Below are 17,709 nucleotides of genomic sequence, written 5' to 3'. Positions count from 1 at the left end.
CAATCAATGTTACTCAATCCTTACTATGTGCTTGCCCCATTCTTAAACTCTTTCTCCAGTTTCCCTGTCAGCCATGGTCAGAGATGAGATTTGGTGCTAAATGAACCCCTGACCTGAGCTGGTACAGTTTTCTTATGGTTTTATCAAGCTGTGCAAATCAATTTAAGGTAAATTATCTAAGATCCTGTGCATGAAATCTTTCCTTCTGCACAGAAAGTTATGGTGGTGCAGCCTACTGTTCAGCAAGCCTTTTAAAGATATTATTATTAAAAAAAAAAAACCACAATATGAAAATGAATCACAGTGATTATTGAAAAGACCTACTGTTCACAGCTTAATAGCATCCAGAGAACTGTCACTTATCTGAAAAAGATTTTGCTTATTTGAAGTTTTGTGCCAATCTCTAACCTACACAACTTTTCCCACCCCCAAGCAAATCCATAAAAGTGCTCAACAACCTCCCAAATATAAATTTAACAGGGAGAAATGATTTGCTTCTTTTGTTTTTCAGTTGAAAGTTATTTGTGATTTTGATATTAATACCACTGCATAACCGGAAGCTCAGCTGCATGAATGCTGTGCTAGCAGTACATCAGCAGTGCACTTAGGTCTGCATATATCAATACGTTTAAGCCTCTGCAAGATTAGATCCTAGGGAATACAGTTGTTTAGGATGACTTCTGTATTTATGCAATATTATAGTTCTTGCCAGGCTTTCACTCATCGGTGACAATAATCAAAACCTGCTCTGTAGAACTGAAGGCCAAGGACCACATTTAATCCCTTATTTCTTCAAAATCAGTGAAAATCCTCTGTGGTTCGAATGGCTGGCTCTCAGAAATGTCAGGAACCATCTTCCTCTACTGACGTAATTTTTAATTCATACAACTGTTTTTTAATTATGATTTCTGACGTATGTGTTCCCTGACTAATTACTCTCTTGGTCCATAATATACCCACACTGCTGTTAGTTAGTTAGCATGTTTAGTTTGGTGTTGTTAAAAACTAGAGAGAAATTCAGCAGATAACAACAATTATTAGAAATCGTAATTCTAAAAAATAAAAGCTCTGCTGTTCAATTAAAAGTATGTTATGCTAAATAAGCAAGTCCACTCTTCCCAAAAGGAACAGGCAACACCAAAGTCCCGAGAAGGAAGGAGAAGCTAAAGTTCGAGTTAGAGGACACCTGCCTGCCAGAAAGAATATTCTCACTCAAACGTTTAAGGCTACAGATCCTGCCATGAAGCCTCACTCTTCTGTGATATGTGCTGGGAATCTGATAATTAATGACATGGTTTCAGCAGCAAATGGAGATACCTGACCTCTTCCTCTACCCAATGACAAAATAGAAGTGACCATATATTCGTTGCATAGTTTTTTTCATTTGCATTTCTCCTCCACCTTTTCTTTGTCCCTGGGGTTGGGAACTCCTCAAGGCACACAGAGGCACTCTGGAGCTGACTGACAACCAGGTCCTGCTATTATTCATGGTCAGCTGCAGGTCTGCAGGCAAGGGGTAGTTAGTTGTCTGTACAGAGGGAAGCGAGGGTACACTTTCCCCTATTTTACTTAACCATTCTTTGCCTTTTCTTATTTTCCTACCTGACAGCTCTTAAATTTGGTATTATTTAGCTCCTGTGAAAGAAAGTATGTGGGTGTACGTTAAGAAAAGAATGATCTGCACAGCTCTGTCACTTAACATCCTATGGAAGTGAGGGTGGACGTGATCAAAAAGCGTTCACCAAATTAACAGAGATAAGAGGGCCTGCATATCTTTAGTCTATTTTATCTTGCTAAACAGTTTCGCAGTTCAAAACAGTGGGATAATTATTTGCATTAAAATATGTTTAAGTCCTACTGACAGCAATATGAAAACTCAAATGGAATGAATTGGCAGAAATGTCAGAAAACATTTACTTTTAAAAGATTTAAAAGGCAAAGTTCATCTCTAACGTTGACATAACAGACAAAAATTCCAATATTCTTTTTGCCTAAGGATAAATATCCTTTCAAAACATCCAGCACAGGTTTTTAAAACAAATACTAGTAGATTAATTGCAAGAGTGCACTTTAAACCAACCACAATTAATCTACTGATTTAAAGCAAGAAACCATAATCTACATGCTTCAAGTGATAGCTGGCGTGCTTACAACCAGAGGTAGCTTTGTTCCAAGAAATTACTGTAAGAGTTTCCAAAGTAAAAGACAATATAAACTTAAAACTGTGTTGTACAAATTACATTCTCCTCCTGACTCCTTTTAAAGAGAAGGTCCTAGAACCTGACTACAACACTTGAATTGTATCTCTTTTGACTACAGAAAAGCAAATTACATGAAATAGGTGACAGAACAAAACCATAAACATTTTACAGAAACTTTTAGCAATTAACTGCAGATGTGCTTTGTTCTTGCTTTTCATCTGCTTTAGAGTCCTATTTACATTTATTGTAAAGAGCTTCTTAGATACTCAGGGGAAAAAAATTGTTCATAACAGTTTTTGGTTTTCAACTTATTTAATTCATTGTATGTAAGGTGTACATACAGTCTTCTGTTCTCACTGTTTAGCTTGTTCTCTATTTCTCAGCTCAGGTTGCTACCTTCTGCAAACAAAATATCCCGTCTGTTGATGCAGACTGTAATGACATTAAAAAAGATAATCCACTGTTGACAAGAAGTACAAGCAATGGATGAAGCTATGGAGGTGATGAAATAAAATAAGCTAAGATCTAAGCTGGCAATGCTCAACACTGTTTCAGAAACTGAAGTTAAAATCTCATCATGTGCTGAAGAAAGGGGACGCAGCTCTTTGCTGTTGTGCAGATGAACACTCACTTCTTTGAAACTCTGAATAATGACACTATTATTATTTGAGTAGGTGATATCCTCTGTTCCATAGGTCTCCACTGGCTTCAGTGACAATATGCACGGACATGATGATTTATTCCTGATCTGTACATTTTTATCATGGCCACTGAAGTAAAAAAAAGATTCTCCCTGACTAGTAAACACAGTACTTTTACAGAGCACTCAAAAATGGCAAAAGCAGTACATCAACCTGCTATCTTTGGCTTAAGAGATTAAAAGAATTAATTGATGAGGACAATTGTGAAACATACTCTGCTAGGTTTACCTTTTCTCTGGCTGTGATGGAAAATCTGTTTTAACGTAGTGTATAAATAACGACAATTCATTAAATATTTCACTACCCTTCCTCTGAAAACTGCCACTTGTAAAGTCTGAAATGTCATCATCCTTAGACTAATTGGACAGTGTGTCTTCATTAAGAGTGTGGTTACCCTTTGCATGTATTTACATTTACTTTCATTATAATTCAGTTTGAGTTACACATGAGGGAACAAACAAGCCAAGTTCTTGCAAACGTTTTTAAGTGCATGTTAAGGCTTAATAAACTACATACTAATTTGTAATTAAATCTTCTACAGATTTCAGTGCAACTCAACCTAAGTGCTAAAAATTGCAAGAATTTCATCAGGATCAGTTTGTTATTCTGGCCAGGCTACGACACCTCTGTCAGGCACCAACCTAGTGACCAACGCTACTTCTTCAGCTGTTTTTCCGAATCTTACCGCCTGGGATAGAGAAGGACTGCTGCCACCTGCACATTGCAGAATTGCTTTCGGAAGATACCCTAGCAGCAGCCACAAGTTGCGAAGGAATACAAAACAGCAGCCCCCCAAAGCAACCACAGTATAAAACAAACCAGTGTGCTTCACAGACCTGTGGCCAGTATAAAGATAATGATAGTACAGGCTTTAACCTATTGCTTCCATCTTTCTTTAATTTAAAATTAGGGTATACACTGAAAAATACCTGAGGAACAAAAATATTCTAAAGCTCATAAATAATCCTCTAACACATTTTTGGTTCCATGAGGAAAATCAGTCACTCCTACTTAAAATGATAATTCAAGTTATTAGTCTTCCCATTGCCATCAAATCAAATATCCAAATTTAGATGTAAAAATATTTTTATCCTTGTAAAGTGTGACAGAAGTATATGAAGTTTTCAGTTAAAATTGTAGCAAAAAAAGACAGAATGTGACATTTATTTTTGTTAATTTACAGTATTTGACTGGATGCTAGATTGACTTTCAAAAAACCTCCAACTAATTTGTATTCATAGGTACAAAACTTGAATTAGTATCAGTAAACGTCAACAATTTTGGAGACTACGGAAGTAATTTAAGTTTTAGTTATCAGTAAGAATAAATGATAATATCTTTCCAGTTTCACAGTGAAAGTCTCTGTGTCGTGTGATGATAATAAATAAGGCAGGCTGGATAAAGTGTGAATACCACCCCACTATCTGGGAAATCAGTTTCACAATATAAGATAGCAAACATTTAATTTGGTGTTACTATGATGATGTAATATTGAACGTAACATTGCGCTTGATTCATAAGCAGCATTGTTCATAAGACTTTCTCAAATAATTGTCTTGTCAGACTGAAATTCATTACTTTACATTGTAAGCTATGCAAAAAAAATTCTAAAAAAGGCAAATACATGTGGGAAAGGTGAACTTTCTCTGTGTATTTCAAAGTTGAGTCTGTTCTTAAAAATACTGAGATAGGAAGACCTAGAAACAAACACAGAATTTAACACCTGTTTCTTTTCATTTTTTTCTGAATACATCTTATATTTGTTAACTGTGGATCATTTGTGATTATGCACAGGACTTCCTATGGCTCCCAAACTCAGTATTTCTACTGTTAATTGTTAGGCGCCTAAGTAGATCCCTGAGCTCCTTTCCCAGGACACAAATTCGATTATTTATTTATCACCGGTATAAACTGTTACCAGTTGTGATTTAGTGAGTTTGGAACAAGGGGAGGAAGAAATATGTTGTTACACTTTTATTAAATGGAGCAGTGTTTTATCAAAGCAAAAACTTTACTTTATTTTTATGCTTGAACCTAAGGAATTTCTTCATCCTAAAGCAAGCACCCTCCAAACACAAACCGTGTATTTTAAGCAAGAAATCCTGAGCCTCACAGAAGAGCTGTACTTCACACAAACCACTGTAATTTTAAGCCCCAGTTGCGTTTTCAGTGAAATCAGAGTATTTATTAAAGAATTAAAATAAAGGAATTAAAAGAAAATCATGGTAGAATTTTATACTTTTACAGCTCCAGTATACATTATCAACTTGAGAACTTTGGGGGTTTTGGGGTTTGTTTGGGGTTTTTTCTTTTTTTTTTTTAATCTTTTTTTTTCTTTCCCCCCCAAAATTGCCCTATACTTGTTTGTAGTATGGTCCCAGTTCTAGTTTTATATTTTTGAAACTACACCGTTAACATAACTACTGATTATTTCTCAAAGTACTACTGGATTGACTGATTTATAAACAGCAAACTTAGTGCTTACAGAGAAAAAGAACAAAATAATACGTAACATTGAAGTATATTCTTGATCTCCCATATGAAATGTTTGTAATTTTCTACTTTAACATTGACTAATCAGAACATTAGGGACTCGGCTTGCCGATTTAATGCAAACCAGACATACGGAAGGAAAGGTACCGCTGGGCATCAGCAGAATCTGCTCTTAACATAAAAAGAGCTCAGCTTCAGTGTCTGCTTTTAATTAACAGTTAATGTACAGCATGAAAAAAAGTCCTATCACAACAAAGAAATTTCATCTGTTACCTAATTGCTACTTCTCCCCAATATCCACTACTTTTCAATAACAGTCCTCTTGACAATTTTAGCCTTTGTGTGAAGACTAAAGAGTTGCCAACAATTATATTAGCATACGCAGCATTTTCAGCTGTCCTTCTCTGACAGCCTTCTTCATTAGTTTTTCAAGTGTTATTAATTCAGGGTAGTAATAACGTTGTTGGACCTATACAATTTAATCATCATCTGGCCTTCCAGATCCTTTCCACGTTTGTGAAAATAAGAACAAATGAAGAACTACCAGTGCGCATCTTAGACCACAAAAAAAGCAAGAGTTACTTAGTTTTTAAAAGTCTAATCGATTTTTAGAAGTTAATGCTGACTTGACACTGTACTAACATTAAGTATCACTATCACAGGTAATTATAAAAACTTGTGGCTGTTCATTCTACCCAAAATGGTAAACAAAGCCCTAAAGTAAAAATCTAGATAGAAAGAAAAATCAAGTGAAGCCATTTGAGTGCAATATTCACCGTATTCTCTGTTCTATTTTATGATGTTTTCACATAAAACATTGTATGTTTTCACACTCCTGAGAAAGATGGAAATATTGCAAGTTATTTGAAAATTGCAAAATGTAAGATGATGCTATTTGGTAACTCCTTTGGGCTATATCAAGTATGCATTACAGGGAAACTTAAATGATTTGTGGTCAAATAGGATATTAAAGTCACAGCATTAACTGTACAACCCAAGCAAGTTTAACCATATATGAACCATATTTATCATGTTTTTAATGTTTTATTTAAGTATTTATTTGGGATAAAGATTTTCTACAGCCCAGCAATACACTTCACTTGAGCAAGACTTCCAGTTACTTCAAACATTGAGACACACACTGTGAGAACCAGCCACGACCAGGCGTCAACACGAGTTCAAATTTGAATACCAGGTCTAATAAAAATTCGAACTGCCTAATGAAAGTCTACGTAAATTCAAATTCTGACCAAAAATATTTTTCTTTCTTTCTTGTGTCTTTACATTACAAAGTGCTGATTTTTAAGAAGAAAATGTGGAAGAAAATTAAAGTCATCAAATTGAACTCAAACTGCAATATCTGAAAATGTAGAGCAAACCACAGACCAGATTAATGTAAAGTAGTTTCCCTGTCAATGCCCACATTAACATTTCACTTTTAAGAGCTAAATGAAAGAGCTTTCCAGATTGATAAAATAGCTTTAAAAATTATTTTTAGAACTCACATTCTAATATCAGCACAAGGGACTACATTTGCACAATTCACTGTTTTATGAAGGTTCAACAAAATACTTTGCCTCTCTAAAACATCATTAGCAAAGGAAAATGGATCTTTTGAAAACTCTCCCCGCTCCCCAAAACCTGGGTGAAGTGTTTACGTGTTCTCTATTAAGCAAATGGTTCATGTTCACTGGTAACTGGTTCATATAGCCAAACACTTGACTATATAGTTTGGTGGTAGCTAACTGACTACCTGCTATATACCTACACATAACTGATCAGATGAGCTTGATCCAAGACATACATTATGAAAAGCAACTTAATTTGACTACATTTTTGGGGAAGACAAAGGGTAAAGGAATTATGCACCAAGCAGATTTGTAGTGCCCACAAAATTCAAATACTTTAATAAAGGCAACTGAACTTGAGTAAACACATGCTTACATAATACACCATGTTTTTCCACAGCTACAAGCATAATATGCCCTTAATATGTTCACTCTGATTCACAAAGGACAAAATAAATCCCCATCAATAAAGGATTAAAAGTGGAGCAGGTCAATTCCTGTTAACTTTAGCAAATATCAATCAACACTTGGCCAAAAATAATAAAAAATCCTTTCTGATACAGCATATGTGCTTCCATTTCAGTTTTAAAGCCCTTCTGCTGATTCCACCCTGGAATATGGTGCTAAGATAATGCCTAAATTAGTCATCAGATGAAAATTTATCTTGATTCATTTCATGACTTCAAGGAAGAAACTACAGCGGACACTTGCCTTATTCACATTTATTAACTTTGTAAAAACTCTAGCCGTAAATCTTATGATTTGTAGAATTAGATCGCATCAGTCACCCAGGAATTTTTTTTTAAATTGTACAGTTTTTTAATAAAAGTAATGAAAGGCAACATAAAAATCATAGGAAAAAAATCAAGAAACCTTTGATTTTGTTTTAGATCAACTAGATAAATCATCAAGGTAGCATAACTAAACCAAATTAAAGAATATTTTTTTAAAAGTAAGTAAAACTATTGGGGGGGGGCACTCCACAGACTCTTAAAGGAATGTTAAAAGGCTGTAAAGAGAAAACCATTTGTTTTAAAATTTGTATCACTACTAAGTAAGATGTTCTGCTTACATTTTGTAGAGATCTATATAATTAAAGAAACAGCCAAACAGAAACCCAAAATACATATCTGAGTCTAAATGTGAATCCCATCCTTACTCAAGTTCTTCGAATTTCAGTCATAAATTGCAATTAAGAGTGTAATTTCACCCACAGGAAATCAGTATATTCAAATCCACTTATTTTAAAGGACAATTTTCACAATTAAATGCATATTAGTTAATTTGTATGCAATTTAAGAATGCATATCCAAGCATACCCAATATGTCACAAATATAAGTAAATTAGTGCCTCATGAGTATTGGTCATATTGTGCCATCAGTGAAATTTTTGCATTTCTTCAGGGATCTCTCTTTAAAGACTCATGATACAGTGCAGTCATTTTCCCACATTTTGCATGCAATGTATTTGAAATGCATCTTCAACTAAAATACATTGAGTTTTACAACAAAGATTACATGGCCAACATTATTCAAAAAATAACACATCTGTAATTCAGACTGCAACACTAATGGCTATGTCTTTAACAGCTCATTACCATCCGTACTGTTAAAAACCCTAAAATTGCCTCTTCCCTCATTCAAAGGAAGAAGTGTAACCTTTGTCACATTTTAGCATGCGCCAAAATTTACCCAAGATGCAACACCTAAGCGCTGCCTAAGTCAGCATTTTTGCCTTTACAACTGTTTTTAAGTACGGATGATAGAACCGCAACTCCTGAACGTCTACTACTAAATACTGTACTGGTTTCTCTGGCTCAGAAGGCCTTATTCCATACATCAGCTATTAATTAGAGAATCAGTAATGCTTAGCAAAGGATGCGTAACTGATTACTATCCAAGTATTTATTTTTATATTTGTCCTTATCCAAAAATACTAAATGGGTCAAAAGTTATTTCGGCTGGACATGTAATTTTACTTTAAGTAATCGCTGACTTAAACTGGAGTAGAATCAAGCCCTGAAGCAGAATAGCACTTTTTTTTTTTTTTCAATCTTTCTTGCTCACACATCATCCTGGAGAGAAACAACATACTAAACCAACAAAAATAAAAAAAATAAAAAAAATCTAGCCAGATGATACATTTTACAGATATTAAAACTATGAATTGAGCAGAGAAAAAACCAGGAGGGAATAGATGAAAGTGAGACATAAAATATGTTTACTTCTAAACCAGCACTAGATTTTTCTTCTTTTTTTTTAACGTGTAACAACTATTTTTTTTAAAATCAGGACTATTATTTGACACTATTCCAAATAATGTGATGCTATTATCAGAAAACCTACTTTATTTTAATTTTAAACCAAAATGGACTTTGAATCGAGATTTCAAATGAATTACTTCTTTCACAGCCCAATAGGCCCTATTCTTTTTCCCCTCTAAGAAGAGTAAGTTTTTCCCCCTCCATAAAATATTAAACAGTGAGTCAAATTTGACTAGGTACAGTCAGCTCCCAGAAACTCAGATATACAATAGAGAATTGCAAAGGATCTATGGCACCATTTATTTTACCCAAACAAATAAGAATCAAAATTCAAGTAAAAAAAGAAAGATAAAATGAGCAACAAATGCCTCAGAACTGCAATAGCTGCAAAAGACAAATATTTCATGTCAAACTCTCATTCCATTCCTAAAAAGTTTCTCATTTTCACTAACTTACATCTACCAAGTGAGCAATTATGCAGTATGTGGGTGTACCTTGCAGTTGTTTTCTTAACATCTGCATTCTGTGTTAAATTTTAACTGTACAAGATGCCTGGTATTTTTTCTTTATCTTGAACCTTCAAAGTGGTTGGTTTACCAGAGGCAAAACCACACACCAGAGAATATGAGTCATATAATAAAGAAACGACTCTTCCCCTTCTCCCCCTTCCACCCTGAAGCTATAATAACCTAAAGACACTCTATTGTAAATGGTTTATTTGGTAATATTGATAGCATGAAGAACTCACAATCATTTAGCCAATGAACGAAGATTTTTCTTAGTCCTTGCTGTATCCCTAACAAATTGCTCTCAATATCATTTTAAGGCAAATTAAAAATTGTGTTACTGCAAAATTAAAATTCCTTATAATATGCAGCATGTCTGTGCACTTGCTTTCATGTCATGCATAAAATATAAAACATTCTATGCATGTTCCTATAAATAACATAAAAAGATAAAAATAAGAAAACGTAAGATGCCTATGCAAGTTAATCTGAAAGGTATCTCTCACTTGTCTACAAAAGAGTAGCCTCTATACAGAAATCCTTAGTTTCTAATGATTCCATACAAAAAGATGGCAACGTTTACATACAAGTAAACCACTGCTCATGCCAACTACAATAAACACATAAGGAAGCAAACCACTTTACTTGACCACCGTTTACATGACTTTCCACTCTGAAGTGCAGTAAGTATGGAAAACACCACCTGGGCCACACTGTCCTTTTATTTCCTTTTATATCCTTTTCTGTAGGTAGACCGTAACTCTTCAGACTGACAACCTGCACCTAATTCCACGTAGGAAACCAGCTTTCAACAAAGTCTTAATTGAAGTGTCAATACGTATAATTGTATCAGAAATTTTGAAGAGATGAACTAAATGCAGAAAAAGCATTTACAAACAGCAGCAAACAGATCAGTAACAACAAAACCTTGCACCGCTAAAACAGGTGCAACCACCATAGTCTTGTAAGAAAGTTAACCTAGTGGTAATGCTGGCATAAGCTCTTCTCATGACCATCTTCCAAAAAGTAAAAAAACCACAACATTTCAGTAAATTAAAGTGAAGCAACGCATTCCCCTTTGAAGCAGAATAAATCAGTGGTTTCTGTTCTTACCTGTGTATAGTCAAAGTCGGAAAGAGGAGCTATACTCTTGATGTAGTCCATTCGAAATTGGTTTTCTGGGTTGGCCAATGGAACTGGGGGTATTAAAGTGCTCATAGCTGAGACTATAGTCTAGAATTGGATAAAACAAAAACAAACACATTAATCTGGATAAATCTAGGATACAGGATCAATAGAAGATAATCCAATCTGATCAGCAAAATGGGATTTCTCTCAGCACAATCTTGGAGAGCACAATCCTTATCATTTCCAGTACACCCAAGCATTTAGGAACAGTATAAAGTGTGTTCTTACCACAATCGCATCTTTAACATTTTTCCGAATATCCAGTATTTTCTGTTTCTTTTCTCTGCATTAAAACAGAAATATTAACACTTTGACATTTTCTTCCAAAGCAGGTCAGTCAGTTGCATTTTTTTTTTTTCACTGATCGCTTGTTTATCTGCTCTTCAATCATTACAACATGCTAACTGAAAAGAACAGCAAGACAAATATACTTTTCCCCTTATCCCTTTTCTCGCATAGTATGAAGAGGAACGCACATTCATCCCTGGTATTTTTCTTAAACCAGACAATCACAGCTACATCTGCAAAGCCTCCCCTGATGGAACTGGAAGTCATTCTTTCATTTCTACAGCATGCTGTAAACATGCTCTAAATTAATGATACATAGTTGAAGGCCAATAGATACCTAAAATTAACACTATGGATTAATAATAATTTCTGGCAAAGAGTTCTTCAGAGAGAAAATGATGTAGCCTCAGAAAACAGAAAGATTTCTAACAAACATGCAAAATTAGTTTCAGTTTTACACTAACCCCAATACCGGAAAAACAGCAGCCACTGTCATCCTGAGTATGACTTGACATGTATTTTTATATTACAGACAGATGCAGTATTTAGTTATTTGCTTCTATGTAAAAAGTAGTCGCCATGTTGTCGCTACACAGGGGCCTGTCAAGCACTGCAGTAGCAACAGTGTAAAATACAGTAAAGGGGCCAGAAGGAGAAAATGCAAATATACAATAGCAGTAATTTCCTTATTCTCTCGCCCCTTCCTCCCCTCCCTCCCCCAAAACACAGTGTCAAGCCACCAAAACACAGGGGAGGAGAGGAGAGATTTCCTAGCCTACTGTGTGTTAACCTGTTTCCAACATTTAACGAAAAATAAGTCACAAAGTGTCAATAATTCTTACTCTGAATTAAATCCATTGACATGTAGGATTCGCATTTGTTTCACAATAGTGCTTTTTCCTGACTCACCAGCCCCTAGAAGAGAAAGAAGGAAAGGGAGAACACTGTGACACACGGTTCAGGCTGGGGGTTTAGGGTGGTTTTTTTGGACACGACAGCATCTCCCACCTCTGGCAGCATTTCTGTATGTACGCATCCATGTGGCTCAGGCGCTGAGCTCGATCTGTGGACGTCTCGCATATTGCTCAATCCAACAGCCTACATTTTTTCATACCTAACCCGCACACACCACCTCCCCGCTGCGCTGCGCCCGGGCGGGCTGGGGCAGATGCCCCCTCCTCGCCCTCCTCTCCCCGTCCCCCCCTCTGCCCCCTTCCTCCTTACCCAGCAGGAGCAAGCGGTGTGTCGCTTTATAAGCCAGCCTCTCTTTCTGCAACTGCTTCTCTATTTTTTTGTTGGCTTCTCGCTGCGCTTTCTCATCGATACGCTGATCCTCCGTTTTGCTGTTGCCCAAACACCCCATAGCCGCTGCTTAGGATGGATGTCAAATCGTTGCCTTTACAGATTTAGTATTTACAAGGGGGAGGAGGGGGGGGGGGAGGCAAAAGACAAGTCTTTATACCCCTGTGTCCCTGCGACGGTTTCTCTTCCCTTCTTCCCCCCCGGCTTGCTCACATAAAATGGTCTCTAGCCGCTTTCCGATCGAAGCGGAGTCGGTTGGCTTGCTCCCCCGAAGAGATGCGGAGAGCAGGCGGCAGAGGTAACCGTGCCTCGGCAGGGAGGGGGTGGGGGGAGAAATCTGTGCAAAAATGCCTAACATGCAACGAGAGGGAGAGGAGGGCTCCTCCTGGAAACCAGCCGGGTGCCGCTCTCCTCTCTCCCTCCCCACCGCGCACACAATCCCTATATTTCTCTGTAAAGGTCTATTTTTGTCTTCCTAACTCAGCACTGCCTCTTTCTGCGAGAGCAGGAAACAGCCCAGCTACCAGCCCAGCGCCCAGGGAAGCCGGAGGAGAAAGGTAAAAGCCGGACCGATCTACCTGGATCCTGCGGGGCCGCGGCCAGGCTCCGCGCCTCCCGCCGCCCCCCCGCCCCGGGCCGCCCCCCGCCGCCCCGGGCCGCCCCCGCCGCCTCGCACCGCGCCCCAGCGCCGCCGCGCACGGCGGCCTCGGCCCTCGCGCCCCGGCAGCGCTGCTGCCGCGAAAACCTGGATCTGGCATCGCCGCCGCGGGACCCGCGGCCGCTGGGCCCAGCCGCCCCCCCCCCCCGGCCCGGCGGAGCCCGCCCCGGCCCCCCTGCCTGCGGCCCTGCGGCGGGGGAAGGGGATTGCGGGGGGCGGCACCCGGGGAGCGAGGGGGTTTTTCCCGATCTTTCCCCGCGTTCCGCGGCGGTACTGGAAGAGCCTGGCTGATGCCAGAGCAAGCTCTGGCACTCCTGCGTCTGAAATCCCAGGCTGCCACAGGTGATGGCTGCCATCCTGACCGACCTCAGGGAGAAGAGCCGGCAGCGTGCGAGTGCCACCGGGGCGGGCAAGCAGCCAGAGTCTGCCGCGAGGGCGTGCTGCCCCCGCTCCGATGGGCGCGAGTAGGTACACCTATATGACATGCACGCGTATGCGTATGCACAAACACCATGCGTTCACTTACTGATAAACCACGTCTCCCTTTCCACAAGTTGTCACGGCAGCACACTGGCAGTTTTTTCCTTTGACTATCACAAACTGTGCCAGCTGAACGAGAAAATGAAGCTGTCCCGATAGCTCACAGTAATGTTTAATCCGAGCATGGTGACATACATGCTAATACCACCACTACAACCAACCTCGACCATGCGTTTGTTCCTTCATTTACCTTCGTTTTAGGTCCCGAAACGAAACATCGAGCTAGAAAACATTACAGGTATTCCTTCTTGCTTCAAATCTCTTGCCTTGCAAACCAGCATCTCGGCGCAAAAGCAGCAGTACCGCATCTGGCTCTTCCCAAACTTCCACTGCATAGAAACCACCCGCACTACTCTAATGTGATCCCTGATTCACTGAGGCACAAGAGCGCTAAAAGAAGGATGGACATGACACCTCTGAAGTCCCAAAATATCTTCAGCCTTCATCTCCAAATATTATTCCCCCAGACTTTCAAAGATGTGTTAGTGAAAAATTAGTATTTTGATAGCTACGTCTGTGTGTGAAATCCTGGTCCTAACTAAAATCAAAGACAGACTGGCATCAACTTCAATCAAACAAAATACAATTTTTGCCTAAAACATCTTAAGATGCATGTGGCAAGAAGAAACTAGATTTTACAAACAGTAGGATTTAGTTTTTTTCAATTGCTTTGTCACTCGGGCAGGAAGTGCTGGATCGAGGAAGAGGAACTGGTACTGCCTACTTTGAGTGCACACTGTAAGAAGGTGAAAAGGGCAGGATCCACAAGAGAAACAGGTACTGCTCCACTTGCGATTGGGTACGTGGGGTTTTCAGGAGACACTACTGAGGTCAAGTGCCAGATATGTGTTTTTATGGTACTGCTTGATCTAGACAGAGTCTGGAAGCTGTTTTATCTTCCTCCTTACCTAGGCCGGGGGGGACGGGGTGGCAGAGACACTACTGATAAAAATTGACAGTATCTGCCAGGCCAAAATATGCATTTTTAAGCGTTACTGAACTGATTTTTTTAGGACAGACTGCCTTTTTTCCTATTGACATTTTCCTGTCTGGAGAGGCAAAAACCTCCTCAGATACAGGTAGGTTTGGAAGCACAATTCAGGGTGACTGTTGTTTTGGGAGGCCGTCAGGCATGGGATGGATACACGAGGAATGGCTTTCATGAAGAGCAGTCACATTTGTTCTCTACTGCAGCCCTATGAGGGCTCAAAATTGAACAGGCTTGGCTAGAAATCACTGACTGGGTCTGGATTTTCATAGTTCTTCAGTGTCAGAAGCTGTAATTGATGATGCACAAGATGTGCGTAGCCATATTTATTTACTTAGTTTATTACCTTAGTTTGGGATCTAGGTCCCAAATCTGACTAACGTTAGCCGGTCCTCAGAGCTAAATCTGCCTTGTTTCTTCCCCTCCTCCCCTCAGCAGTTTTCTTGCTGCGTGTACTAATGTCGGGATTTTTGGTGCAGATTTGTTCCCAGCTTTGAAAAGGCTCAGTGCCAATAAATAGGATTTGACAGGATCCTGGTATATCCTGCTTTTACCTTTCTCCAAAAGAGGGAAAGTGTTTCTCATTTCCTCTCTCCCCCTCGAAAAACCCCGTGACCCTTTCGGGTCTCTTCCTCCTGAGAAAAGATCACACAGTTCAAGAATGACACGCGCAAGCAACCTGCGCCCAGAAAGAACTTTTGGCTGTAATTATATTCCCAATCCTCCCTTTGCTTTTCCCAAATACAGCACTTATCCTGACACATCTGAAACTCAAAATCCTAGAAGCAATAATAAAAACAAGAAAAGCTTTCACCCCCTTTGGACACAGCAATTCTTTTTTTTTTCCAGAGAGAAATCACAGCTATCACATGAATATATGTCTCCTCTGCACATGGATAAACCCAAACTGTGAGCATAATCCAAACACCTGCCTCTGTAAAAGGTTTCAGCAATGCTGCTTTACCAAACCAGCTTCTAGTACAAATCGTACACGTGAATAAAAACAAAATCCCGGGCAATGGAAAGGAGATTCTTCCTGCTCTTCCCCTATCTTCCCAGGCAACCAACTTGCCATCCTTCTCAAGTTCCTGGTCCTCCTGAAAATGAGGTCTTTCACATTGCTTCTGCCCCATCAGATCAGGCAACATATGTATACATACATATATTTATATATCCACATATATATAAATATAAATACACATTGAGTGGGTATGTGTGTGCAAAAATAAGATTCATCTTCTCCTGCTTTGTGCTCAAACTTGGCTTGGCCCATTGTGAAATCAGGCGATACAGCATAAGCCCTCCTGGAGGGAAACTGGAGATACCTTTATTTCCTGCTTTCCTTTGTGAGTTCCCACCTCAGGCTGCATTGCTCGTGAGCCTCAGGGTGAACGCTGGGGACCCCAAGTCGCTTGATTGAGACCACGTTTGCATTCTTGAGAGAACTGACAACCCAGCTGAAGCTAAGTTCAGGGAAACAGCCATAGTGGGTGGCCACCCCTGCCACAAAGTCACAGTCTTGTTTCTCCTGCCCATTCTGTTTGGGCTAAAGAAGGACAAAAGCCCAGTGAAAATTAATGGCAAGCTCCAACAGATGCAGCTCAACAGACCTGGTTGATTCTTGCCCCTCTAATACAGAGCAGGATTGATGCAGAGCTTTTTTTTGCAAACGTTAGGTACAGGTGGAGAAAGTTTCTCTACGGAAACCCTGAAGACCCTTTGCAAAGCATCTTCCCTTTACACAGCCTCTACTATGGCTTTGGTCTGTTTCTCAAAAAAAGAGCAAATGGTAAGACAGATGTAAACAAAAGCTTAGGGGGGAGCTAAGCAACTGGAAAAGAGATTTTTCCCGCTTGCCCCTCTTCCTGCCTTGGCTTTCACAGGGGTCTCTGAACTCTCTGCTGTCACCGTCCTCAAGTATGGGCACTGCACTAGGTGGGTAACGCTGTGGTGACCTGAGCTGCTTCTCCTCACTGGCCTCTCTTTTTCACATAGCCTGTTGCTGCACATCAGGATATGCAACTCACTAGTACCCGTGTTTTTTACTCCACCTCATCGTCAAACCATGGTCTGAAAAGAGAAAAATAAATTGGTATTTACATAGGTATTCAAGAAAAATAATTCTTTCTCTCTGTTAATAAATTCTTGGTAAGTTTGTCTCCCTGCCGATGTCAAATATTAACACAAAAGTACACACTCCCTAGAACGCTACATTTGGATTTTTATAAGATACATGAACCAGGAACCAAAAAACTACAACTCTGACGGTATTAAAAATAATGACTAAGGGTCTAGAAAATACACAGCACATGCGTTGCAGAGAAGTGAATGTCATGCTAAAAAATCTAACCTTTATCCTTTTGTGTTTAAACCCATGACCTCAAAAAAGTCATTAGAAGAATTTCAAGAGGAGCTCTTCAGTTTTAAGAACCGGGATGGGAAGAGATGCCAGAGAAGGTGAGGTATGCATTTTTATGGTGACTGCGGACCTAACTCCAAATCGACTTATGTCTGCGGATTAAGGACAAACTGATGCAGGAGAGGGTCAGGCAATGCTGAGGGGCACAGCAATGTTCTGAGCACCTCCTCACCTCCCTGACCCAGTTCGCTGTCCCCATTCCCATGCCATACTCCTTTACTTGGCAGCTGTCACCATGTAACTCACTTGACAAAGCAACTTACCCCTCTCCTGGTCCTGTGCCACAAACCACAATCCCCCATCTCTGTGAGGCACAGGCAAACAGCGAAAGGGAGAAAACAGGTGAAGTGATGTGGTGGAAGACTATAGTATAAAAGTAACAGGGTCTGAAGAGAAAGAAAGGTTTTCCAGAGAAAAACTGCAGGCAGCAGCCCACAGAAACAAGGACGATAGCCTTTTGCCCCGAGAAAGCATTTGCGAAGGGGAGGATCAGCTCCAAGAAGGAGCCAGATGCTCCTGGGAAGCCTGCATGGAAAGGCATCAGGTGAAAAGCAGATTTGCAGTATGACTGTGTTAAAGAAAGAGGACAATCT

The 17,709-nt window shown here is 39.6% G+C and overlaps 1 protein-coding gene across 3 annotated transcripts in view; it reads right to left on the bottom strand.

Annotated features, from left to right (window-relative positions):
* The window catches only part of GNAL (G protein subunit alpha L), a 202,165-nt gene that overhangs the window by 116,380 nt on the left and 68,076 nt on the right, over positions 1-17,709 (bottom strand). The window contains exons 1-4 of one of the 3 annotated variants that reach the window (XM_059815747.1): positions 12,329-12,586; positions 12,052-12,124; positions 11,150-11,204; positions 10,847-10,966 (exon numbers count right to left, since the gene is read on the bottom strand). In XM_059815747.1, coding sequence (XP_059671730.1) covers positions 10,847-10,966; positions 11,150-11,204; positions 12,052-12,124; positions 12,329-12,572 — 492 coding nt within the window. In that variant the 5' untranslated portion in view covers positions 12,573-12,586. Of the gene's footprint in view, positions 1-10,846; positions 10,967-11,149; positions 11,205-12,051; positions 12,125-12,328; positions 12,587-17,709 lie in introns of those variants that run through there. The other 2 variants (XM_059815749.1, XM_059815746.1) reach the window with 2 other exon arrangements.

This window comes from Gavia stellata, chromosome 3 (genome assembly GCF_030936135.1).
Source record: "Gavia stellata isolate bGavSte3 chromosome 3, bGavSte3.hap2, whole genome shotgun sequence".
NCBI lineage: Eukaryota > Metazoa > Chordata > Aves > Gaviiformes > Gaviidae > Gavia > Gavia stellata.
The sequence above is the reverse complement of the archived record's forward strand: the minus strand, read 5'-3'. Positions and strand labels throughout refer to the sequence as shown.